The sequence below is a fragment of the Opisthocomus hoazin genome, chromosome 8 (assembly GCF_030867145.1).
Source record: "Opisthocomus hoazin isolate bOpiHoa1 chromosome 8, bOpiHoa1.hap1, whole genome shotgun sequence".
Taxonomy (NCBI): domain Eukaryota; kingdom Metazoa; phylum Chordata; class Aves; order Opisthocomiformes; family Opisthocomidae; genus Opisthocomus; species Opisthocomus hoazin.
The window spans coordinates 29,435,923-29,463,219 of record NC_134421.1 but is presented as its reverse complement, the minus strand read 5'-3'; the positions used below and the strand labels follow the sequence as shown (position 1 = coordinate 29,463,219).

The 27,297-nt window shown below is 38.7% G+C and overlaps 1 protein-coding gene across 4 annotated transcripts in view; it reads left to right on the top strand.

The window, feature by feature from the left end:
• SYT1 (synaptotagmin 1) overlaps nt 1-27,297 on the top strand; it is a 359,923-nt gene that overhangs the window by 265,203 nt on the left and 67,423 nt on the right. For 3 of the 4 annotated variants that reach the window (XM_075429339.1, XM_075429340.1, XM_075429338.1), the window contains 3 exons: nt 8,052-8,174; nt 11,417-11,584; nt 14,942-15,109. In XM_075429339.1, coding sequence (XP_075285454.1) covers nt 8,052-8,174; nt 11,417-11,584; nt 14,942-15,109 — 459 coding nt within the window. The remainder of the gene's footprint in view (nt 1-8,051; nt 8,175-11,416; nt 11,585-14,941; nt 15,110-27,297) is intronic. The other variant, XM_075429341.1, reaches the window with a different exon arrangement.

Sequence of the window (27,297 nt, the reverse complement as noted above, 5' to 3'; positions counted from 1 at the left end):
TAAAAAAAAATTATTGCTTAAGCTCAGCCTGCAGGCTGAGGAAAGGAATAGACCTAATCATTCCAGTCATGAACAATGGCACTGAAAAATTACTAAAATTTAGCCCTAATGCTTGGAGAATACTTGTTGTGGTGGTCTGAACATTTTATTAGGTCACAAAGCATTTGTGGAGAAGGAGATTGAATAGCTCCATCCTTCCTCATTGCATCACGCTGAAGCATTATCACTAGTGAAAGATTTTTGGCTTACATTTAATGTGTCTGTTAGGTGAAATAGGAGATTTGGGATCAGGTATGTGTACTACACCCTGGAGTATGAGGCGTATATTCTTGGCTTTGCTACTGACTTACTTTGGCCTTCAGCCAGCCACCTGACTTCTCTGCATGTTTGTTTTTCCTTTACCTAGGCCTGCCTTTTACACTCAGGCTGTGTACTAACTTAATCAGAAAATTCTGGTAATAGTTCGTGTATTAATAGCAGTGAAATACCGGGTGTTGTAAAGTAGTATGATATTGAGAGCTGCAATTGCACCTAACCGAAGTTCAGCAGAGAATGGTTTTCTTAGACCATTTCACTCTGTGACTTTAGCTGTTGAACAGTAAAGACCCTTGCCTTCATGGAGACAAAATACTGAAGAAACAAGTTTTTTAATGTTATGCGCCCCAAAATATTTCCAAGTAGTATGTGTTGACCTGGCAGCATGAGAACGATAGCCAGAATGAAGTCAGTAAAATCCGCACTGACATCCCGAGAGCCTGGATTTCACTCAGAGGAACCCAAGACTTTACTGCTAGAAATAATCCAAGAGGATCTTTTTGAGGGACAGGAACTCTCTTGCTGGCAGTGGTCTTTTCTTCTGCAATGTTTGCTCATGTGATTGTTTTCCCAGTTGAATGCCTAGAGAATAGTGAGTGTATCTATGCCACGATGCTACCTGTCTTGGTCTCAGCATGCCACCTCCCATTTGTTGGCATCTTCAGCCCATGCTGATGTTAATGCACATCGTGGCTTATCCACAATGCAATGAAACATCCTAATGCGCACTCAGAAAGACAGTATGTGCTGCAGAGCCATTACAGTGCAGAAAATTAGTCAGGAACAGTGGAGACAAGTCTTTCTTAGAAAACAAGCCCAGGAACTATGCTGTGGCAGTCAAAATGGATTGACTGAGTCCCGTTTGTACATTAATTCAACCTCAGGCTTGACCAATCATCCTGCTTTTTCACCTGCCTCAAAAAGCACCGTGCAGGGTGCATAAAACTTCTTAAGAATGTGAAAATAACATGTTTATGAAGATTGCTTTGCATGCTTCCTGAGTTTCTTTCTCCTTTTTTAAAAAAATGTTTTTCCTGTAAAATAATACATTTACCTTTTTTGTAACCTATTGTACTGTTAGCATGTATGAAGATATAGATCCTACTCATTTTCTTACATGTCTTGTTTCCTGTACTGAAGGTCTTGACACTGGAAGCTTCCATAGTCAAGGACATTTCTTTCTTGCATTCTCTTGATTAACAGACCAAAATTTGAATGCTTTATTCAAGCCCAGAGTCTGCAGGTTCCTAATGAGTGGTACGCAATTATTCCCTAAATTAAGTGATCTGAATCACACTCTCGAGACATTTACCTGTATCCACTGATTATATGGAGAGCTATACTCTTATGCTAAGTGCCTGAAGTTAGTGGGTATGAGTAACGTACAACAGGAACAGCAGTTCATATCAATGAGGTATACACTTCAAACCCTATTTAGAATATTTAATTGTTTCATTTTTAAGCAAAGACATTTATTCTTTACAAAATGAGGAATAATAAATATGAACAGCAGAATAACCTTCAAGCATGAGAATATCAGATACTTGATAAAGGCCTGTTTAGAGGATGGTCAGAGGGCGACCTTATCTGTTTTTAAGCATCTGAGCCAAAAGCACAATTCTTTGCCAACTTTTTCTCCATATGTCAATATGCCCCCCAATAAATCATGTCTGCCTATATTTAGGTTAATTTTCACTGTTAAATAGATGTAGTCCTAATTATATAGTATGACAAATTTTTCAAACAGAAATAAATGTTGTACTCGGAGCAGTCCTCCCATGTCGAGAAGCCAGCTCTGTCCCAGAGCATGCTTCCATCTGGCCCACTGCCATTCTTTTGGGGAGGATGAAGAACAATTGATGGAGCAGCGTGCGCTGGCCAAGCAGCCTAAAGCTGCCTCCTACTCACAGCCTGCTGCTTAGCGCAACCGAGCACTGCCATATGGGAAGTGGGGGCAGAGCACGCTGGCGTACTTGCAGGAGCGCTTGCTTGTTTTTGTTCATGTGCATGGGCACTGTGTTCAAAGCAGAGCCCTGACCCACAGGGTGAACTTCCAAAATAGGCCCCCGAGATGAGATTGGCTGCATCTTTTTTCAGCAAATAAACACTGGCTGCAAGAAAACAAGTTGATTTTGGGACTTAATATCTCCAACTTGAGTGTATGTGTTCATATTTTACATTGAACACCTCTAGCATTTGATAGATTCTTCTATTGCACCAGAATAACTTGTATTTTAGTACCCAAACAAACCAGCCAGCTCTTAAGCTGAACAGGATGACCTCATGTCATAGAGCTCCTAAAGAAAGAAAGCCTTTTGAGTAATCCAGCAGACTATTTAAAACCTAGATAACAAGCGAGGAAGTAATGTCAAGGCATCGCATGCTGGACACAGCAGGGTCTTGCTCATTCTGTGCATCGGTGTGGCCCACTGCTGGTGTGTGAGGCCAAGACTCTTACAGCAGTAATGGCAAACTAGATTTCAGAATGACCAAAGCCTGGCTCAGCCACTGGAAACCCATGCGCAACATGCTCTTTAAATTAATTCATGGAGAGAAAGCAGATGCTGAAAGAATGAAATGTTGCCTTTCCTTCTGAGGGACTCTGATAGAGAATGTGCTACAATTGCAGGCTTTTCTGCTTTGTGACAGGGAATCAGCCAGGAATTTTTAAAGGCTTTTCTTTTCCCCTGGGATAAAAATTGGCCAGGTCAGAATTATGGTGTTCTTGAGTGTGAAAGAAACTGATAAGAGGTGCACCACCATTAGTGGAAATGCAGCCATTCCCAGGTGTGGAGGAAAAATTGCCTTTCTGATAAATTCATTGTTGAACATGGCACAGAACATTCTCACTACAAAATAATGTTGTTTTCATCCGTTCAGCTCAGCAGGCATTGCACAAGCCTGAGGACTGGGCATCATTCACACATTAAAAAAATATCTCCTTCACCATGTGAACAAAAGGAATGATTGATGGGACAGGCGGAGGTGGAACTTGGGACGGCAGCATGCACTGTGCAGCAAATAAACTTACAGGCTACAGTCAGCCTTATGTTTTCCTTCCTAACGTCTCTCTTTCTTGCTTACTGGTAACTTGTGTCCTTAAAAGTGAGGCCATAGGACACCACATGAATGGAAGGAACCCTAAAAGCTCTGGTAATGAAAGTGTTTCTTTACATACAAGAGGGAAAGACACTTTGCTTGCAGTCTTAAATAGCTTGTGACATGAACTAGGCATTAACGATGAGGCATGAAGATAACTGAGACTGGAGTCAAAGTGCAAAACACTGCTTCACGGGTCTTTGCATCCTCCTGGTGACTCAGAGATGATTGTGGCCTTTGCCTTGCTGTACAGGAGGCAAGGAAGTTCCCTTGCTGCCCCAGCAGCTTTGTTACCCAAGTATCAGTTTGCTTTCCTGGAGCTTCTGCACACATGGAATCTGTAGGCAACCAGCAGACCAGCTGCGAGCAATCCCTTGCAGACCCTCTCGATTTCTACTCGTAGTTTTGGGAGGGATTGAATGAAAGTGTACATAAGCTGTTTTAATCCCCAGAATCTCTCTTGTGGTTTGTGGTGGATAGTTAGTGGGGTAGACCCAGTGACAGGGTGCAGGGCTTTTGGTAGAACAGAGCTGGAAGCAAGGGATGTTTGCGGTGTCAGGGGGGCAGCATCGCTGGAGAGAGGCTTTTGTCGGCTGGGGAAATGGGAAGGGGAGGAAGCCCAGAAAATGTGAAAACCTGCTGCAATTGTGTGGAGTTTGCAGAGCTGCAATTATAAGTAGTTTTGTTTTTTTCTTTCCTTTTTTTGTGCAAAAAATGAAACTACAAAAAAAATGAAAAGGAAGCATTTTCTTTAACAACACAGAAGAAAAGAGGAAACTGTAAAGCCACCCTTAATTATGATACGGAAGTTAAGAAACAACCAATAGTTTGAATTGTAGATCCCAGATTGCTGTAATTTAGCTCTGTTGTAGGAACCACTACAGAGTAGATGAGCTTGAAAAAGGTTAACTAAACGTGGCACAGAAAATAAAATCCTAATGCCATATGTAGATATATGTCTGCACTCTTGGTTAGAACTAGTTACAGAGGTCGTTCAAATATGGATTAAATTAGAGGTTACTCAAAAATTCATTTTATCTTCCAGGTCTAAGAAAACATGTATTGTATACTGTGTGGCTCTGTTAAGGTCCCTGGCACAACATAACTTTTCCACTTGCTGATTTTGTTAGAGGTGGATGTATCACTTTGTAACGGTTATATTGGATTAGCACCTTTTTTGGACATTGCTACACCTGCTTACATGCAAGCCTACGTATTTCAGATACTTCTACACATGTAAGAGTATATAGAGGTTTCTTTCTTGTGTGTTTCTGCATATGTTACACAGAAATGAAGAAACCACTCGAGTGAACTTCACAGTCATCCCAAATTAGAAGAAATAAATCTGGTCTCGAGCACAATGTAATAATGCATTTCTATGCTCCGTCTTTCACAGAAAAGACATTTAAAATGTCATGGAATTAAAAGAAATGTTAGCGAAGGGCAAGGCTTATATTCCTCTGCATCTAAATCCAGGTTTTCTGATCACAGTTGTGTCATTTGAAGAGGCTTGAGGAAAAAGCTGGCTTATAGTTAAAAATATTTTATTGTTTCTAAACCCAATAAAATATAGCTGCTTATTTTAATTGATTGTAGTAATGCAACAGTAAGATCCAATATAGTGTGATATAGTGTGCAATAAATTGAGGGTTGCAGTACTATTCCATTAAATATTGATCTTTCAGAGAATCTCAATACAAAATGAAAATCCCTGCAGGGTGTTTCAAGTACTTTGAAGTAATCCAGTTCTTCTTCCTCTCTGGAACTCAGCAGCTGCATCAAACATGAGAAACTTCTGTGCTTCCTTTGACTCAGCTTCTTCTTGAAGCATTGGCCTCTAGTTTGAAAGCAAATTCCTCTCTTGATGGTAAAAACTGTTATGTACAGACTGCTGTAGAGATAATAACTTGTCATTTCTTCCCTTCCCCCATGCCATGACCTTGGCCAAATCCGAACACCGACTTATTCTTAGTGTTTCTTAGTGCTTCAGTGTTTCTGAGTCAAGGTCATAAAGAATCATATAGCTCCTCCGCTGATGTGAGGAACGTGCAATGTTTTCCATCTCTGCCGGGAAACAGCTTTCACCTTTCAATAGGTCTCTCATAACCCATGGAGAACAGGTTCCCAACCATGCAATGTTTTCTGCCTGCACTTCAAAACTGCCTTGCAAGAGGGACATTAGCTTCGCATTGCATTTTCCATAGTCATAGTAAGAACTTTTTCACATTGAGTTACCCACAGCTCTGGCTTCTCCCAGATTGATCAGCTATGCCGAAGAGTATAGAATTTTTCTAGACAGAGTATGGATACATAACTATTGACTTGATGCAATAGTTACGAGTTCCACATACCTGGAAATTAACATAGAAGGTTCTTTTTGCATTCTCCCTTTTGTCCCTAAGGAATGGCTGTAGGATAGTACTTATCCCAGAAATGGTGATATACCAGAGCTGTTTATCACTCTTCTATCATGGAGTCCTCTGCTAGGGCAATACTGAGATGATTCAGAGAACAGGGTCTTGGAGGTAACATCCCACTCTGCGTTATTGCTTCCTGTTCTCTCCAGGCTCAGATAAATGTGGTTGCTTCGGTTGGGTTGAGTCGCATCTCTTTTTTTTTTTCTTCTTGATCACAAAACCTCAAGCTTATTTTTATTACCGACGAAAGCAAGGTGTTTGGCATACTCACAACCCCCCCTCATATCCTGAAAGTCCCATGTATGGTCCTGCAGAGGCTGTGCCTCAGACTGGCTTTGCCTCAACACTATACTCTTGCCAATGAACCTGCATTGATGCATACCATGGACGTATCACACTTGTTGTTGTACTAACAAAAATGTTGTGCTACAGCCAGGGAACTCACTAGCAGCTCAGCAATTTAAATGTCTCAAAATAATTTTCATTTCAGGCAGTTCTGGCCTTCCAGATAGAAACAGTTTAGTTTGAAAAGTATTACTCTTACAGTATTACGGGTGATTCTCTTCCACTGTCAACCTTTCCCACTGATCTCATCCAGATAGACTGTAATTTATGTTCCTAGTAAAGAGTCCATCATTCACTAAAATTCAGATATTTAACTCTAACCCAGGTCCTCAGTTTGCATAAATCAATGTTGTTGCATTGATTTCAGCTGAGGTATGCCAGCTGAATTTCTAGCTTATTCCAAAAAAGTAGAAAAATAATTGCTTAATAGTCTAGAGTTATGACTCTGACCTTTGAATTTAGATCTGGCTTCTGAAAAATAACATTTTCTACCTCAGAGACCAGTCTTTCCTCTTACCACACCCACGCAACTGTTGTGTGGCCCCCACTGCCTTCATGGCTGAATGAGAATGTTAATACACCATCAACCATGGATATAGCTACTTTCCAGCCTGGTATGTCTTTGGATAGAGAGCACCAGCTGCAACCTGTTGTTTATGTATGCTGTAGGTTTGTTCAAACCTCCTCATGTTGTGAAAAAGGAAAGAACATAACAAATCTTATTCTTGCACTTAATAGTCTGTTTCTGCAAGCAGAAGCTCCATATAGAAGGAACTTTCATCCAGGTAGGGCTCTGATAGATAAACATACTGTTTACTGTAGCATGCAAATAGCAATTCTGAATGAATGCTCAGTATTGGTTCCTTGTTTTCACACTCTCAACTTTATTTTCACATTTTCCACAATTTTTCACTATTTGTCTCATCGCTTTTGTCCGTTTTTCAGTTCTTACTCAGGTAAGAATCTGCTGGGATAAGACCTACATAGTTATGGTTCATATGGTTTAATAATTGTATGAATTCCCTTTTCCACAGTGCAAATACTTCCGCTTTCTGGTACAGCAAAAATATTACTACACATTTAGCATTTTAATTATGTATAAAATCTAAGATAACTGCTGTGTCCTTTAAAAATAGCAGGTTTTATGCAATAGACAAACCTATAAGCAGTTCTGTATTGCTATATTTTTGTGTTTCTTTCTGTGCAAACTAAAACCAGCTTTCAATCAATTTGGTTCAGCCAAGCTTTATAGCGAGAATGAATAAAAAGGAAATTGGTCTCGGGAGGGAGGGAAAAGGAGAAACATGCATTTGCTAATGGCATGGTGAAAACTTTGCTTCCATATTCATTCGAAATAAACATAACAAATGTTCGGCATATGACTGTAGGAAGAACTCATCCACAGCACATGCTCTTTATCATAGTAGTCCTACAGAAATGTGTTGCCGACTGCAAACAATTCACAGCATGCACAACCAGGTTTGACATTGCCAAGATATTCTTATGTTGAATGAATGTGTGACTTTGCTTATTTTATAGCATGTTTGCCTCCTTGTGCCTCTATAAGAGCCAGTGTGAGCCCAGAAGAATTTTTTGATGTCAAGTTGATATTTTGTTTCTACTTCCAGGTTTTATAACAATCGTTGCTTGTAATAGTCCGAGAAGCTTTCTTCGTACTTCCATTGCTTGCTTGCTGATTTATAACATCTTCTTGAGCAACCTGAATAGTATAAATATATATGTAAACTGCATATTTGGATTTCTGCTGTCATGCTTGCTTTTACTGGCTTTAACACAGATTTGAGGACAGTGTCTATTTTAAACTGGTACTTTAGAGCTTGCCTTGTTTACGAATATTACATTCCTTCTTTCCAGGCTCTTAAGGATGATGATGCTGAGACTGGACTGACTGATGGGGAAGAGAAAGAAGAACCCAAAGAAGTGGAGAAACTAGGGAAAATCCAATATTCTTTGGATTATGACTTCCAGAACAATCAGGTTTGAAACAACCAACCTGTAACATTTCCTTTATGTGTGTGCAAGGGGAGAATGAAGTAAAAAATTTAGTTACAGCAGATATTTCTGAAGTCCTTACTGCTTGCATGGAGTAAAGGGAGAAAGCAAGACTGAAGATTCATGACAGAGGTACTACTAAATGGATATTCAATGTACTTGGAGTTTATATTACACCTTTAATCAAAATGGAAGACACGGTTTTATCTAATGGTTATTAATAACTTATATTAAGGCATCACCAATCAATGTCAACCCACATTATATTATGGAGTCTGCATGCAGACAATAAAAGATAACTTCAGGCTTCAGGTATTTAAAAGGTAAGCAAACAAAAGAAGGGAGGAGAAAGAAAGGAACATAAAAGCAAGTTGATTCATTGTGGGTCTTTTAGCAAGTTGATAAGATTGCCAGGAGTAGCTTTCTCTCACTTCATCAGGTGTGAACTTTGACTTATTAACTAGCTATATCAGGTTCTGTTACTCCCCGTGAAAGTACACCTACTAGTCAAGAAAATTTTAGTTTGGAACAAAAGTTCAAACAATAAGTTCTGTCCCCCAAAAACCAGGAAAGCTGGACAAAAAGAATCTCTCCAGTCAAGGACTGATACTCCTTCAGTACCCTACTCTGAAGCTTGTAAGACCAAACTTTGGCATATTTAACCAAGTTTTCAGTAGGAATAGACATCGTATTGTGATGTAGGCTGGGAATCAACCTACTTAAGAGGTCTGACCACATCCTGAACTAGCTCCTATTTAATTCCCCTCCCTGGCCTCCTTCTGTGGTTGGGATCACTTTTGTCAATTATACCAGTTCACAGCCTCACATGAAAACTCATCATGCTTAACATTGGACCGAAGTACACCAACATGTCTGACTTCTACTGCATGTCTTTCAGTGAACTTGAGAATACATATCCTGCATTTCATTTGCTGACAGCTTCAGTCAAAACCACATCATTCTTCTCTATTTAGGGAAAGAAATGACTACTGAACTTAAATCCCTGTTAATTCCTATTCTTCATCTGAACTGAATTCCACATGTACTGGTAATTTATTTCCACATTCAGATTCTTTATCTGATGCTGTTCATGGAATGCAGTGCACTTACTCATTGTAAGACAAAGAAAATAAGAGAAATTAAGAAAAATTGCTGTGTCACTAGCAGAGTATTTACACAGAGCTATGACCTGGCATAATACGTAGTACTTCCTTGTCTTTTCAACTGTCTTCTGATTACCAGGGCCTCTTTTTCAATGCAAGATCCAGAGAATTCTGAAGCCTTTCAGGAACCTGTGGTTAAAGGATCTTTTCTTCGACTCCCAGAGCAAATTCCCTGACTATGTGATGAGTCACACTGATCCCCCTTGAAATCAGTATGAAATCAGTATGAAGCTTTAGACCCTTCAGAAGCAGAAGATCTAAAGAGAAGGAAAGGAAAAGCTGCAAATCTATTCTGACAAATGGATTTCGGTTTCCTTAGAATATGAAAACAATCTTTCTGTGTGAATTTTATTAAAAGAAATGTTGATTTTGTGACCTATATTTTAAAAAGGAAAATAGGATGGGAGAGCAACAAAGGTTAGGGTAATAAATTGAGTTATGGATTCCTATCTTATTTTGCTGCTCTAAACTATGTTGCAGCTTGTAATTTGTCAGAGGATAGATGATATACAAGAACAGAAGAGGGGATTCAGTTAGGTTAGTGTAGCACGGTGGCATGAAACTACAGACCAAAAATCTGGCTAATATGTTGCACAGGGTGAAGAATGGAGACAAGATGACCAATGTACTCTCCAGAGCACTATGCCTCAGTTTTAGAGACAGAAATTTTAAAAGGGAATTGAATTGCTTTTCCACTTTGTTGACTAGAAGTCATAGACTTATTTTTCACTCCTTGACATGAAAGACTTGATGTAGATCCTGAACCTATCCATGTATTTATGTACTGTTATGCATCTAGAATAAGAATGAGACAGAAAAGAGGTGTTTCTTACAGCTGAAGGAAAATGTTTCGTGGAGCTTAAGAGTTCTAGAGGTGGGAAAGCATGAAAGCCATACTGTGAATTTCAAGCTGGTAAAAACAAGTCCAGCTTTGAGGAATCTCTCAGAAACCAGAGACTTGTTTCCTAGATTGACTATGGTGTTCTGTATTCCAGTTGTTAGAGCTTCTGTTTCCAGTTTTAAACAATTCATCCATGAGGGAAGCAAATATATTGTGACTGAAGCCCTGATTTAGAAGAAAATATTCTCAGATTTCATTCTCAGTGCTTAATATCTTGTCTCCAGATTGACCTTGAAGAGTCACTTGATTGTTTACCTTAATTCTGTTTCTATGAAACAAGTTTAAACATTATTTTCTTTTTCTCAGCTCTGTTATGCTGATGAGACCTAATACAGGCTGGGATGACTAAAATAACGTAACATAACATAACATAACATAACATAGCATACCATAAGCCTTCATTTATAACACTTGAAAAATGGCCAAGGCCTTTACAAGTTTCGAATATGCTTCAGTCTTTTATAAGTGCATAAGAGATTTAAGAAACTATTTTTTCTGTTTCACAATGAGATTACAAATTGGTATTAGGATTTCGTTTTACAAATTGGTATTAGGATTTCGTTAACCAAGGTTAGTTTTCGGGGAGTGCTTTTTGAAAATGCTGTCCTTAGTTTACTAGATAAATTTGTCTGTATACATAGCGAGAGAAGTTAAATGTAAGGAAGACTGTAAGATGCATTTGCTTTCAGTAAAGCTCTGCCTGAGGATTTGCATTTGATATATCACCTTTTTGTGTTTGGTTGGGGAGAAGGTTACATGTTGGGGATTTAGAATACAAATTTTGTAGTCAAAATTAGACATTCTTGATTGTTTAATAATGTGATTTCTATTCATGGTGCCCAGCATAGAAAAATAATGCACAAGAGGAGAGAGCAATTGAAAGTTATTTGATTGCAGTCTTTAAAAAGATGAAGTCTGTATTTAGCTGTAATCAGCTGCCCTTTGAAAACCTCTTTTCTGCTTAAAAACAGCCTTTGTACAGTCTGCATCTGCCATAATTGGTTTTCTAAAGTCTATAGTGTTGCTTCATTTGCCTTCCTTGAGGAGGGGATGGAATAGTTTTTCATAGACCAGAAATAGAGTCTGCATGTATATTTCTCTGTTACAGCTTTTTTATAAATATCTGTTTGAAATTTCATTCTGATGTTTTTCTCTGTTTGCAGCTTCTGGTTGGGATTATTCAAGCAGCTGAGCTGCCTGCATTAGATATGGGTGGTACCTCTGATCCCTATGTGAAAGTTTTCCTGCTGCCTGATAAGAAGAAGAAATATGAGACAAAAGTCCACAGAAAGACCCTTAACCCTGTTTTCAATGAGCAATTTACATTCAAGGTATTTTTTGATAATTATTGAAACTTTTATTTAACCACTGTGTATCTCATGTTTGGCTACAAAGTTAGACATCTTAGTTAATTGGTAACTGCAGCATAGTGATATTTCATATTGTAGGAACCTCTGGTATTCAATCTTATGATGAAAATGGTATAACAGAGGGTCAGACTTCAGCAGGTGTAAAAGGCACAGTTTTATTTTAGGCACTTCAGTTATCCTGATGTATAACAATCTGATCCATATTTTATGGCTGGATAAAACTTACAAGAAAGTCAGAAAACAGTGACGCTTTGACAAACGTCAGGTAAATTTCACTAGACCAGCATTTTCTTTAAATATCTTTGTAGTCTGATTTATGAATTTCAGCATACCATTTCTTTTGCCCTCAAAAATAAATTAAAACTCAAGGAAGGTAAATGGATGAAGGACAATATGGTAGATTAATCTTGCTAGATTTTGTCATAGCAATTCTTTGCCATGCTACTTTACATATGAAAAGAAATCGTCTCAGGTTTAATAATATATGAATTAAATAAATGCAACTAAGCCTTATGCTGCAATATTGAAGTCGTTCCGATAGTATCTATCAATAGTGTTTTTCTAAAACTGTAGCCATGCCTAAACCCCAGTTAAATACAATAAAGGAACACTATACAGCATGTTTCATAGGGCCTCTCCCAATATACATTCCTCTGCTGTTACTTCAGGCCTTTCTCTCTATGCCCAGTCTTATAATGACAGCTACAGATTGAAAATAGTAACAGTGAAAGACTCAGGCTATGTAATCGTTCAATGAGAAAGATGTCCCTGGAGGCCAGAACTACTACTGCATATATAAGCTTATTTTTTCCCTTGAAGATGTTCATAAAAATAATCTTTTGTGGGGAGTAATTTTCTTTTCTTGAGCTTTCCTAGGAGAGTATTTAAAAGAAAACAGAGTTATAAATTACAGACTGCCGTGCAGCTCACAAAAGAAATGAAAGAACCACTAATGCTGTCATCTAAGATGAAGGCACAAATTATAAACCAGATCATCCACTCCTGGGCTATAAAGTCCACTTGTTTTAAGCCACATCTTTATTATTCAAATTTTATGCTCCAGAAGAAAGTTTGCTTTCCACACAAGACCTGACAGAGTGTTTAGGTGCATCCCAGTATGGTACTGATCATGCCCTGGATACCGTGGTCTGTAGTCAAGAGAAGACCAACAGAGCATGCCAAGTACTATCATTGTTCTGGGGACTACAGTGAAAAAAACAAGCAATCATTTAACTAGTGCTGCAACTGTAATGAATAACTTCTTGGGAACTACTGACAATATCTCGTTTACTTGGACAGAGCCTTACTTCTGTGACCGGCTTCAGGTGGTGCACAGCTTCTGCTGGCACCCTTCCCTTCCCTCTCTTTGGCAGAGCGGCCCACCAGGCAGCCCAGGCCCCTTTTGTTGCTTCCTCCCAGGGCACAGCTTCGAGCTGCCTGCCTTCCTCCCGAAGAAGGACTAATGGAGATGAGATGGGTTATGTTTCTGCTGTGTTGCATCTTGAGCCCTGGACCTCATTCTGTCTCTACTTCGGGTGGTTGTCTGTGTTAGTCCCCTTCTCACTTTTGTTTCCCAGACATCCATGGTGCCATTCCAGGGTGCAGGTGTTTGTCAGGCTCCAGCTGTCTGAATTGTATACCCGCACTGTGCTTCCAAAAGGAAAATGAAAAATCCTAAATGGACTACACCAGTCTGGCAGAGAGAGGTGTTCCTCCCCAGGCCCAAAAAGGGAAGAGGGTTCATGTGTTTGCCAGAAAAACATCCCTTCTACCAAGATCTCACCTGCATTAAGTCAAGAGGCCGAGTATCTCTGAGCAGAGCAGAAAGTAGGGAGAGGGAGCAATCATTCACAAGAGCTGAGGACATCCTTGGTTGTCCTGAACAAAGCTGTAGGCTGAGGCTGCCCTAGAGGTAATGAATGGAGGAAGCACTGCCACTAGATCTTCTCTAAAAAGGAAAGTAGCTGAAATAGGCTTTACTGAGGTCAAGTTAATGATTAAACATAAAGTAAATAATTATAAATTTAGTCTATTCATACATTCCAAATGACCAGGGTCCGTTAAGTGGTATTGTAAGCAGATGGAGAAAGAAACTTTTGAACATTTCTTTTCTCCTGTTTTTGAGGCTACATAGGAATAAAAGTGAAATTAATTAGAATTTTGCCTTCCACATACAATTGCCTTCTAGAGCTTTTTAGAAGCTATGAATAAATTACAGAATCAAAATAGATTTTGCTATAGCATTTACTGAAATACGCAACCCTGTACCCACCTACCTGAAACTATTGTACTCAGCTGGCTCTCAGCTTCAAAAACTTCTTTTAAACATTATATAACATGCTCTGAAAAAGAATAACTTCTCATGTTAGTAGTAAGTATTTTAAAAAGCAAGTTGAAGCCAAACAGTAACAAAAGACAACAATCCTAGAGTTTAAACAGACCAGAACATACACTGGTTAGCAAGGCCAATGGTAATGTCATGCTTTCATTTCTCTTTTTATATAGACAATTGAGAGAGAAATGTTTACTGAAGCCCATGGAAACCATTGGTACTTGCAGAATATATCCAAATTGACAAACTGTTCAATGTAATTCCAAATAATTCCTAAATCAGACCACTTCAGTTAGCCACTCAAGTGTAGCTTACCTGAGCAGCACTTCTTCATCTGACTGTTAAAAATGTGACTCATAAGCATCCTAACCCACAGCATCTGCCCGAAACACATCAGAACAGCTGGAGAATGTCAGAACTTGGCCCTGTGCCACCACAATTGCTAGAAGTACTCTATGACTTAAAAGCACCTGAGTGTCTACAGTGTGAAAGGTATAATAATGAAAAATATACCTTAGTAAGTAATAGGAAGTGGTACTGTAAGAGAACTATTTAGTGTCTAATTACTTTGTGTCAGGTACGGTAAGCCAGTTCTGCTTTTTTCGTCAGTCTGTGAGCTACCCGTTTCTGAGTGATGACAGTTGATTTATTGAGGAAAAGACACCATTGTGTGAAAAGTTCATGTGTCTTCAGTGCAAATAATTGGGCTTCCTGTTTCGGTTTCGTCACCCACAAAATGATTTGAAGTAGAATGAGAAAAACCCGGGGAGTGATGAGTGAGCTGCCACATTGTTCTATCAAGTGCCAGAGCCTGGTCTCAAAAAATACTGCGTCTGGTGACTCTGAAACAAATACACCTCATAATTTTCTCTGCAGTTCAATTTACCTGAGATGACAGCTGATAAACCAAAGAAATAGATTTGCATTGTAGTGGACTGATCTTTATTGTCTCAGATACGGAGTTTGTCATTTTCTCTTCTTTGCAGGTGCCATACTCTGAGCTGGGTGGAAAAACTTTGGTGATGGCAGTTTATGACTTTGATCGTTTCTCCAAACATGATATCATTGGGGAGTATAAGGTTGCGATGAACACAGTGGACTTTGGTCACGTCACTGAGGAGTGGAGAGACTTGCAAAGTGCAGAGAAGGAAGAGGTAAGAAAAAGCAAATTTCCCACCCCCAGGACACTTTTATCCTCAGCTAGAGAAACAGTCAAACTAGCAACATTTTTTTTTGCCAAGACAGCTCCCATCTGTTATCAGCATTTCTCAGACATACTTTGCCTGATAAATTTTTGATAAGCATCTTTTCCAATACTCATTGAATGGTACATTCTCCTTTGCTAATCCTATTTTCAATCTTTTTGATACTTTATGCAACACAGTAAGAAAGTTTTCATGAGTTTGACTTTTTATTGAATTGATGAAGTTTGGGTACATAGAATTTCCATTTGAATCATAACAGCAGTGTGCATTTAGGCTTCTTTGCGGCCCTAATCATTATCAATGTTTGCATCTCAAGGCATCTTACTGTGCATGAAGATAATAGTAGGTTTTCTTTGAAATATTTTACAGTTTTATTGTGCTGCTATACAATAATATCCATTGATTGGAATTATGCATTTGACAAAGAAAAACCTTGGAATGGCATCTCAATCAAATATTAATCATCTTTTTTATCTTCCTCTCTATGCCAACATCCTGTGGATTCATTATTTAGTAGGTATAGTGTTACATGTACACAAGACACTTTTTGGAAATATTTAATCACTGAATTGTGGATCCTGTCCATACTGGCTCATCCACCTTTTTGCTTATTATAAGACCATTTTGTACTCAGTTTTACATTATTTTTCCTTTTGATTGCTAAATAATATCTGCCCACTCATATAGTCAGAGTGCACAGCGTGCTTCAATTCTCAGGTGGGAGAAGAAGGAATCTGAGTTCCTTTTTGTCTAATTTAGCTAATAAGCTGCTTTGGATTCAAACTTTAGTTTCTGTAATTAAAAGGACAATGTCTGGATGAAATCTTCCCTTAATACAAGTGATGAAAACCTGAATGTTGGATTTAGGCTACAAGTTGTGAAAAATTCAGCAGATGCTGGGACAAGCAGCCATCTCAGATTTTCAAAAATGGTAGATTTCAGTCTTGCCTTTTTGAGTGTTTGGGGTTTTTTTAAGACTGCATTTTCAGATGTCTGTGTTCTACTGCTTATTGATTTGAAAGCCACTGCCACATTGAGACTATTCTGCATCACATTGTTTGATAGTGACAGCATTTGCATAGCTCTGTTATTGCATATGACATTGGTATCCATGTTATATGGGGCATTTTTCTTCTACTCTTAGAGCTAAAGATTCACATAAGAAAAAGAGAAAAAGGAAGTTTGCAGTTCAAGGGCCCTGTTCCTTTAAAGCCTCTGCATACCAGAAAGCTGGAAATGTGAAATCAGAGTGTATTAATCCTTCCAAACTTTATTAAGTATCAAACTGGACTTTTATTGCACTATTGTGTGTGATATCAAAGTGTTTCATGTTTATTTGTTGCAAAACACATAAAAGCCAAACACTGCACAAAGAGGAATTGAATCTTCACATTTTTAGTATAACTTCAAGCTTTTAGAACATAAACAATGATATCCCCATATGCAGGTGACAGATAACATGGCGTAGATTAGTGTGAGGTTTCATCTGTCTTGTGGCATAAAATTGCCTCTTCAGTTTTCTAGCTCACATCCACAGTGAGACCTGACTCAGTGCCTTGATTGTTTCATTAAAGTTCGTATCCTGCTAATACAACATGATGTTAAAGTCTTGAAATGTAGTGTGGCCTACATCAAAAAATAGATTCTGACTTGGAAAGAACTTTATATTAAAATAAAAGAAATAATTCTTAAAATATTTGGATATTAGAAGAGTGTTACAAGAACTTTGACTAGTTTGCAGTAGGGACAAAACTTAGGTTGTACCTTATTTTTGCTTTCAGAGCCCAAGTGAATTGACAGATGTGTATTTTTATGTGTGTTTTTTATTTGCTTATGCAAATATTTTTGCATGAGAGTCATGTTAACTAGAAAAAAGTAGCTTTCCTTAGGTCCTGTTTGAGCCTCTGCCTTCACCTTTCTTCAAATGTCAGGTACTATATGTACAGAAAAAACAGTGTCATTTTTGTAAAATTTTTTGGTAGGGCCTTTTTGAAGTTGCTGCTGATATATAGTTTTTTTGCTGGGCAGTATCATCCTATGAAAGCATCCTGAAAAACTGTGCTTGCACCAACTCCCTAAATATTTTTGCATAGTTCAGGAGGTCTCCTGTTCCATTTTTGTGTCTCTATGCTCATAAGCATGCAAAATATCCAATAAATACGGAAAAATATCGTAAGTTAGGTTAGTTGGAGATTTTGTTATTCTTAGTTTTCTGTATATTGGTTGTAGCTTTCCTACAACAGCTCCTAAGCTTACTTGTACAAATGAAAAGTGAGCCCACAGAAACCAGTTACTCAAGATGCAAGTCAGTCAAGTGTATTTAATCCAAAAGGCCTTCACTTATTTTTGCTCTGTTATGCAACCTCTGCTTCTGTCATGTGTGTGTTGAGCCTGATTCAAAGAATTGCTTAGCCCAATTTGGAAAATAAATCTCTACCAAGAATCAAGAGAGTTACATCTGTCAGTGGTTTGAGAGCTGTGTTTCCCAGGAAATGTCATTTATATTTCCGTATTTGACTACTGCCAAGTCCCTCACCATCCTTGTTATTCCGACCTCTGCTCAGCAGCAAAGGTGCCATACAAATTCCAGTAGATTTGGGTGATAATAAATAGGGGACCAAGAGGGGTGGGAGAGGTCTTGTCGCCATTAATCTCTTGTCAGCTGACACAGCAGATGTTGCAGAATTCACAGCAGATACAGCTGCAACCAAGCAATACCCTGGCTTCAGAATTAGCAGATACAGTGCTGCGCATACAAAGGCTAATATGATTTGTCTATGCCAGATGTTTAGCAACAGATACATGCTTGTCTCTTGGTAGTGGTCATGAACATGATATGGCAGTCTGGCTTACTAACTGTAAGAAAACATGATAAAAACCAAAACGTAAGCAACTGGATTTCATCCAAAAATGTATGACAAATGTAGTTCTGTTACTACCAAAAAACTTCTTGTATACTACTCTGTATGTTACAATTGCGTAATGAATTTGGCCATGAAAAGCACATCTCTATGTGGTCTGCAATATATGAAGAATGACATGGTTGATTTCCTTTTTTGCCCTCACAGTGCTTAGGTAAGTTTGTCAGTTCTTAACAGCCTAGCGCTAACCAGAATTCTAAGTATGTTTGCAATGAAGTATCAGATGCCAAACTATCCTTAATGTTTTAGTTGTGACCCCTAAACAATATGTATCCCAAAGCACATTAGTTACAATAGTCACCAGTCACTTTGAAAGAACTATCTAGGTGGCATCAGTAAAACTGAGTATAAAAATCTTATTTTTATTTCACTTTATGTCTAATTCAGTTGATGCACTTCACAGAATATACAATTTAATTAACACTGCAATCATAGAGGGCAAAATCATTTTACGAGCAGTTGCTCTTCTTTTTGTTCATAAAGCTCCACTGTACTTTCCATCCTTTTTTCTAAATGGGCGTGAAATTGATGGCCGAGGATGAAGGTTTAATGAAATATTTGAAGCTCTACCTCTCACAGCCAGCCATTTGAATGGCATCTCTCTGACACTGCATTCTCTTCTGGGAAAGGTCTTATTAATATATTTATGTTGGTGAAGCACTTTGAAGGTACAGGGCTTTATGTAAGCATTTGTTATGACTCTGAGAGGGCTTTGGGAGTGTACGAGTTTGTACAATGACTGCTAAATATTGGGAAGGCCACTAATAATGAGCTTCATACCTTGAATCCTTTTTCCCTGGCTGCTTTTAGCTCTGCTGTCCTTGTGAATATATGGAGGTGATTTATCTAATAGGCCTTCAGGCTCATATGACTGAGAGCATCGGAGGGAAGAGTGGTAGATGCTGAAAGACTATTCACTTTTACCAAGTCTGACATATAATGGTTTGGGCACAGATTGTTAAAAAACAGATGATAGGTGTTTGCTCCTCTGTGTCATCTACCAGATGTCACTGCCATTAACTTTATCTGAGTACGCACTGCATCCAATATCTGTTATCACTCCAGTACAGAAGGCCAGACAGACCTCTTCTTTGCTCACAGCAGTGTGAATCATACTGAGAGTCATCTTCTGAATACTTCAACTGATTTCCCTCCAGACATATTGTTATACTGGCTCTTAAAATGAAAACCTGTTGTAGCAAACATTCCAAGAAATTTTAGGGAATATGAGGAAGAGCAGCAACAATTCTTTCCCTTGAAAGCAGTGGAGAAGCAGAGCTTTATTCCATGAGAAGGATCTTGAACCTGCCAGTATCCACCACCAAGAGTTCTGCAGACTTCTTACGACTGCCATCACATAAGACTATACATTATCTGATCAGGCATCCACATGGATAGATTACACAGGGGCTGCATGCTCATATCACAGTGGGTTGTGATGTACAAAAAATACATGGCTTCTGAGTTGGAAGTCTGCTGGAAAACACCAGCAAGATGTACAACAGCTTCTCTCCTACGTGATGCACAATCCGAAGCTACAGTACTGCCTTGAAAAGGGGTGAGATGCAAGCGGTCTGCAGCTGGGGAGTGGAAGACCAATTCTGTGAGGCTGGAGTTGTGCTATTCGTGAGGATTGTTCTTTCTGTCCTCTACAAAATATAAGAGTTGAAGGAAAGAGATGGAAAAATGGGCCTGAAATGGGCGTTTAATACCTTGGTATGCTTCATATGTCTCCGTAGTCACTGGAGACTGACAAAGTTACTAAGCCGTCTAGCTTGTTGAATCCTCAACACTGAAACTTGCAGATAGTTAAGAGGAAAGGACATTTCTACAAATGTCACTGTCAAATGACAGCAGCAAAGCACTGTCATTTTCTGTTATATCAGAGATGGACAGATGATCTAATAGGTCTTTCCCATCTCTAATAATAACACTTAGTTCTTATACAGCTTTGCAGATAGCACAGTGCTTTGTAAAAGAAAGTATCATTATCCCTATGCAGATGCTGTCAGAGTGTCAGACAAATTTTAAAATGTAAGGTCTCCTTTATTTAGCTGCATATTGTATTGGATCACTGTGTTTTCTGTATGGTGTTCAAGTTTTCTCACTTCATGTTACACCCAATTAGAATTCTAAAATGTTAAATCTAAGGGGAGTTTAATTTTCAGGTTTGTGGCAGAGTTACATATAGTAAATGTACGGTGTTGAACAACACATCTTCAACATCGTAAGTGTAGCATCTGTCCTGCAAAGGAACTGAATTTGATAGTGAGACAGGGAACAAAATAGAGGTTCTTAAGTTTGAGAATAAGCAAGCCTGATCTGAAATTCTTCAGCAGCTAATTAGTTGGTTTTCATCATGAAATTGAGGATGTTGAAATGTTGTGATTTTAAATGTAAAACCATATGACTCCAGTATAGCAGTTACGGTACTGTTTCAGGCTATTAGAATTACGCATTTCTTTTCTCACCTTTCATACTCAAACTGCTGACGATCCCACTATATACCTTTGTTAAGTATTCTCTTTCTTAACTCCCTCTCTGGAAGAGACACCCACCTCAGGAAGTCAGAGGCATTCTTGTATTATAATAAAAAGAATGTAATTGGCTTACTTCAAATCAAAAGGGAACTTATCTTGATTCATCTCAGACTGTCTGGCTTTACAGGTATTAAATTCAAAGACGGAGGCCAGTAGACAAGAAGAAGTTCAGTGATAGTGTTAAATTCAGTCTCTGCTGGGGCCCTTCTGTTTCTGGACGGTATTCAGAGATGAGAAAATCTTGTATTGCTTATTTGTCAAAAACATACTTATAACATTTGACTGTCAAGTGTGGAAGAGCATCTTGAGGTTAAACTGTGCTGACAAAGTAGATTCTGCACTTAGTGCTAAGCATCTAATGATCCATACAGAAAATAATAATCATTATATTAATGTTGATTCCAGACACGGCATATTGCTAAAGACGTTGTAGAAAGTTAGAAGGCCAAAGGAGGGAATAGTGGACAATCCTGTGCCTCTTAATGTTATTGTGTGGGTTTTTCTTGCGTAAGTATGGGATATTTTAAAATGCTTAAAGAGGAGAGAGGCCAGACCAGCCAAGGAGTTCAAAAGCACTGGACTGGGGTGTTTAACATACAGTGGCATTTGGAAAGCAATGTTCTGAATGGTGTTTTTATAGGGCTTTGAGAAAGATGCTGAGAGGGATCAAAATCGTCTTAGAGTTCTTCTTAAAAAGGTTTAAGCAGAATTTGTATCACTTAGATGCTGGAAGTATTCTCCTTGTTTCTGCAAGTGATTGACTCAGCTGATATATCAGTCATTTGCATGCATTGAAGTATATTCCAAGTGGAAGGCACTAAAGCTACGAAGATATGTTTCGGATGGAAGCTGTAGAGGGAATTCCAGGGAATTCAGGTGTAATGGTGGAGTACTCCCAGTTGTAAAACTTTGTAGTCTGGGAGGGATTGCAGATGCATCTGCAGAATCAGCTGATTGGTGTGAAAGGGCCACAGAACACACTATATATGAAATAGTCCCGCATTGTCCTCTACCTGGATTTCTGTGGCTTTACTTATTTTTTGGAGTACCAGCATCAGTGATTGCATTATCCAGAGGCAGAAATTGCATTTCTCACTGGGATTCTAGGCAGAAGCTTTGCAGTAGTTCAGGGTAATAGCTTATTTCCCTTTCTCCCCTCCCTTTGCAAACCGACAGTGACAAAAATCATTACCTGATTGCTGTTACAAACCAGGATCAGCAGCTAAGGGAAGCCGTAAGATGGCTGTTTCAAAATACTCCATCATAAGTGTCATTAGAAGGACCTGCAGAACAGAGACCAGCATTTTAACAGTCACAGGGAAAGAGCAGCTCTCACAAAGAAGATGACAGCTTTTCCACTAGAAGGTTGAGGCGTAGTATGCCACTCCGGTCTCCTCGCTCTGTTGTGCCCACTCCCCCTAGAACTAAAAGATCTTGGTTTACAGATGCATCAGAGAAAGATGTATTTTTGAAAAGGCCGAAGACAAAGATTTAAGAGTAGTGGTCCGAGAAAGAAAGGGAATTAACCATTTTCTTCTTTTTTTTCCTCTGTCAGCTCTTAAACACCAATTTAGCCCATGTCAGGGATTACCATAGTAACCATTTAACCTCTTTTCAGAGCCTGTTGTGTTTCAGTTTAGTTCAACAAAGAGCTTAACTGGCATTTGAAGCACTCTGCATTGTACCTGTGACAGGAATTAGCACCAAATGCGCTTATTTTAGAGAAATCACAGAATCTAGAACATAATACTGTATTTTCAGTTTGGTGGTATTAAGCTTTTATTGGTTTTATGATAATATTGAAGAGGTAGTGTACATGAATTTAGGACATATTACTAGGTCTTATTTCTAGGCTGAGTGGATGACAGGCAGCGATGACGTGTTCCTACAGTTACCTGTTTGATTGTATCATAAAACTCCACCTTCCACCAAAGGCTAGAGAAACTCCTCACATTGGCCCATGTGCTGGTGGTGTGTTACAGGTGATGCAGCTGGGTGGTTTTAGTGCAATCAACCCTGTACTTCTTTCCTCTTTCTTTTCTATGCCTATCTGCAGCTTACTCTGTGAATGCTATCATCATAACTAAAGAAACGCTTGGGACATGATGATTTAAATTAGATTCTAAAAACCTTTGGACTAGCATATCCTTTTTCTCTTGTTCATGTCTAATTCAGTCTGAGCAGGATGCTGTTGTACAAAATAATAACTTGCAGAAAAACCCTTTTCATAGAATGTCTCTGTTTCTGCATTTTATGCACTCTTCCCTTGTGGGTTAATGGAGAACTGACATTTCCAGTTTTTAAGATCTTGCGGTCTACGACATAGACACAGTTCTTTTTGAAGGACTGATTATGGCTAGTCTTTCACTTTCAATCACACAGATCAAAGCAAATATTATTAATCTTGGATGTTCATAGGTAACTCTACGTCATACATAAGATTTAAAGAGATTAACAAGATAGATGTAAATGCTTTTCTGTACCTTATCTGAGCAAGAACATTTATAGTGTTGGTGCTATACAATTCAAATTTTTTTAACCTCTCTTTCATCTAGAATTCTAATAGTGAGGAATTTTACTCCAAGAATGATGCCACTGTCTAAAGATCAAAGAGTTTCTCCTCTCTCTCTCTCTCTCTGTCTCTCCAGACTTTCATAGCACTGGCCGCATGAAGGGAGAAAATCATAAAATGCTGACTGATCTCTCAGTTCCTTATTCTTTTAGGTTTTTCATTTTCTTAAACTTCTACCATATTTCTATACACCTGAGTGAGTCAGTTAATACTTAAGCTGCACTTTTCAGCCTCCAAAGTCTAAAGTTGCTGTTGCTTTTTAGTATCTATGCTGACCAGAGATCAAACTTCTGTGAATCTCTCCACCTCCTCACTTCTCAGCATATTCTCGCTCTGTGTGTATGCATGCATATAAGATGTAGACCCGAGTATGGAGCAGAAATACATATTTCTTTTGTGATGCATCTTCTGTGATGGAAGCTTTTAGTAGTTTTGTGAGTGGCCTTTAATTGCATTAACTGGGAATTTTTGCTTCAGATGGCTGCCTGGCTGGCTCGCTCGCTAGATGAATGGAGTGGGACTCTAGTTGTTCTCTCCTTTCCACTGACAGAGTTTCCAGAGTAGGATTTTTTTCGGTGGAGGGCTTAAGTATGGTCACTGCCACAGAATTACCACTCCTGCTGCCTGCTTAGTGCAGAACACAACTCACTTTGAGCTACAATCATCAGTGAGCAGATGAAATTCATTTCTGATCTCCTTTTTGAACCCAGATATTGTCTGTATGTGCTTCTTGTTGCCCAAGCACTAGAAGAAGAGAAATACCTGAAGCGGAATCCAGTGACATGGAGGCCAAGACCTTTTCCTTGAGTATTATGTTTGCAATTACAATTATAGAAGTAGTACCAAAGGCAGAAGTTTCCAAACTAGCAGTGAGAAAGAGAGTTCAAAGTGGTGTGTTATTGCTGCTTGATCGGCTGCATGCATTCACTTAGAACAGAAATTAATTAGGAGTTATTGCTGCTTCCACTGTCACTGATAACGGCAGCTGAATTTGGGAACCCTCCTCTAGTGCCTTTTGCCACTTGTGGCTGACCTAGAGTTCAAATCTCTTCTGCTTAGACAGAGACCTTGCCATAAAATTCTGACCTAAGTTGTTCCCTAGATGGTTACCATTATGTTGGGTTTGTAACTTGCTTTTGACGCCACCAGCATAGGACAAGACACTGCAGCTTCTCAGCGGTACGGATGGCAGTGGGCAGACAGCGCCTGAGCTTCCTGTGAGATCTTTAGCCAATTTTAGGTGCTACTTAAATTGCTTCTGGTAATCTGCAGAGCTACAGGGTTGTCTGGAATCTAGTTATTTTACCTTTATTTTTCCATACCTTCTTCAGTAACTGTGAAAATTAACAGGAGGATCTCTGTTGATGGATGGAGCTCAGGCTTCAAAACTGGCAGCAGCTTATTTTCATATGAGTGCCCTGAGGTCTGCGGCTGACATCCCCTGTCTGTTAATGCCCAGCCCAGAATTAGATAGCAGCAGATTATGCTGGAAGTCTTTTTATTCAGACTTTCACATTAATCAGTCAAGCCGAACATGAATTTTCTGTGATGTTTTAGAGCAGGAAAGTTTTCTAGGAGACGTGTGTTATTTGAATTAATTTTGATTGCTCTAATTTTTTTGCTTGTACTTACTGTACAGAAAATAGATACAACAATTACAATTCTGTGACACAAAGTAAGAGATGCAATTCTTCCACAGCACACCTCTGTAACGCATGATTTCTTTTCTGACATAGTAGATTTTCATCCTTGCATTTTCTTTTTCTATTGCTCTTAAACATTAACTTGTACATGACAATACATCAAAGCCCTCCAAAAAAACTCACCTGTAATTTCATGTGCCATTCAAAGATGCGCATGCTTCCTCATTCTCTATTTTTTCAAAATAAGGACCAATTTGTCTCATTGCAATTTGATATAGCAATGATGATGTTTCTCTAGATATAGAAACATACTTTTCTACATACCCTTTAAATCATTAAATCAATGAAAATCTCTTCAAAGACATGATTATTCCTTCAGAATGTCTGTCTGTGATACTACACAATTAGTTGATTTCTTAACAGAGCTGTATGCTTTTAGTTTTATCCATCAGCCTAAATGAAAGATATGCACATTTAGTGTATTGAAAGTTACAATTTCTATGATTAAAACATAAAATCCCAAAATTAATATTTTCTGATACATGATAATTGTAAATGAGAACAGATTTTAATCAAGCTCTACTAGATTTGCTGCACCAATCATATGTTCCAGAATGACTTGAGAATATTGGCTTGGATTTCAGCTGTAGGTTTCTAGAGTTGGCCTAAGTTCCTGAAAGCACAAACACTGGTCACGTTATGTAAGAATTTAAGGCTCTGAAACTACGCTGTCTGTATGTTCCCTGTCATGAAAACTAGCTGTTAATCAGCCCTCAAGCACAATCACTACATATAAAGCTCTGAAGATCTTGCGTATAAACATTAGGACAGGCTCCTTAGACTATTTAGCCCACCTATTCATTGATTCCTTGGGTTTATTGCCAGAAAGCACTACTATATGAGCTCTTACAACTCGCTGAGGATAACAGGTCTTGAAATTTGATCTATTTTATTTGCACTGAGCCTAGACTAACTAACTTTCTTTCTGAAAAAATCTCCCATTTAAAAACCTTTCTTTTGTTTAGAAATACTACTGTTTCCTATCAAATTGGATATCTTTCTAAATGAGGTGATGTTGTCTGCCCTAGATCTGGGGGACTCCTAGATCTTCAAGGAACATTTTAATGAATCTTCTATAATCTAACTCAATCTAGGAAACAGGCAGTTTCAGGAGATAGTAGTGTTCCCTCTGTGCCAAGTTGGGAGGAAGGTGGCACGAGGAAACCCCCTTACAAATGTGAAAGACCTAGGCTGATTTTGGAGCAAGGAGCTAGAAACCCTCTGATTCTCAGCCCATGGCATTTTATCCTGGCTGCATGACCATAGACTGTAAACTCTGAAAGCTCAGATTTCCTCATGGCATCCTGACTTTCAAGCATTATCTGCATGTTTTTAGTGGAAGTCATCAAAACCAAGTCTCCATTACACATTTTAATATCATCTAAACAGAATTTTGTGGAAATTCCACTGGAAAATTCTGTGTGAGACCTTACTGACAAAGGTTACAAAGAGAATGGTGCTGACAGTAGACCAGCATTTGTTATAGGCAGCTTCGCACCTCTGCTGGAAAACTCTTAGAGGGTCTGAAAACCCAAAGAGGTTGCAAGTTACTGATTTTAAGACCTCAGTACATGGAGAAAATAACACATCCCTTATAGCTTCAGCAGTTACCTTGTCTTTCTGTTAAAAATATGTACTTTATTTGTTATTTATATGTTACTGGATTCTACTCCAAGCCATTGATTCTTGTTATGCCCTTCTTCAGTAGATTCAAGCCATTTAATACATGATGGTTCCTCTTCTCTACGGTGCTTATGCACTGTCATCAAGTCACTTCCAGTGCTTTTTTCAAAAAGCTGCAGAAATTCATCTTGTATGTTTTTCACACTCAGGCTTTTTCTCCATTTTTCCAATAAGAGCTGTGACTTTTTACCTTCTTTGTAGTTTTCAGCATCTTAAAAAACAGTATATACACGAGAACTGTGTGCAGTACACTTTATATCCTTTCCAGAGAGGCAAAGTCACCAGCTGCTCCTGCTCACTTCTACTGTTGAGTGTTCCACACAGCATTACACCAGCAGTTCGTGGTCTGTAGCTTATGACCCTAAATCCTCAGCAGGAGGTACTGCCTTGTAAGATATATTTCCTGCTTCAGTAGATAGAAATACTCGAGTGCTTTGCCTTAGGATGTATAATTTTTGCTTTTGGCTTTATGAAAATGTACTCTGTGTGACTGATTACAGCTAAGTGATTTGGCACCTTCTTTCTGACCAACCTGTTGCGTTGCTGCTTACCATTACCTTAATTCTCGTATCACCTGCTTACTTTGTCAGCAGAAATGTCTTCCACATCTATAAAAGCAGCAGTAGACCTTGAACAGAACAAAAAATAATTTTTGCCTGTTTCCTTCATCAGCCAAATTTACAATCTCATCAAAGAGTAAATCTGGTTTTAGTTGAAA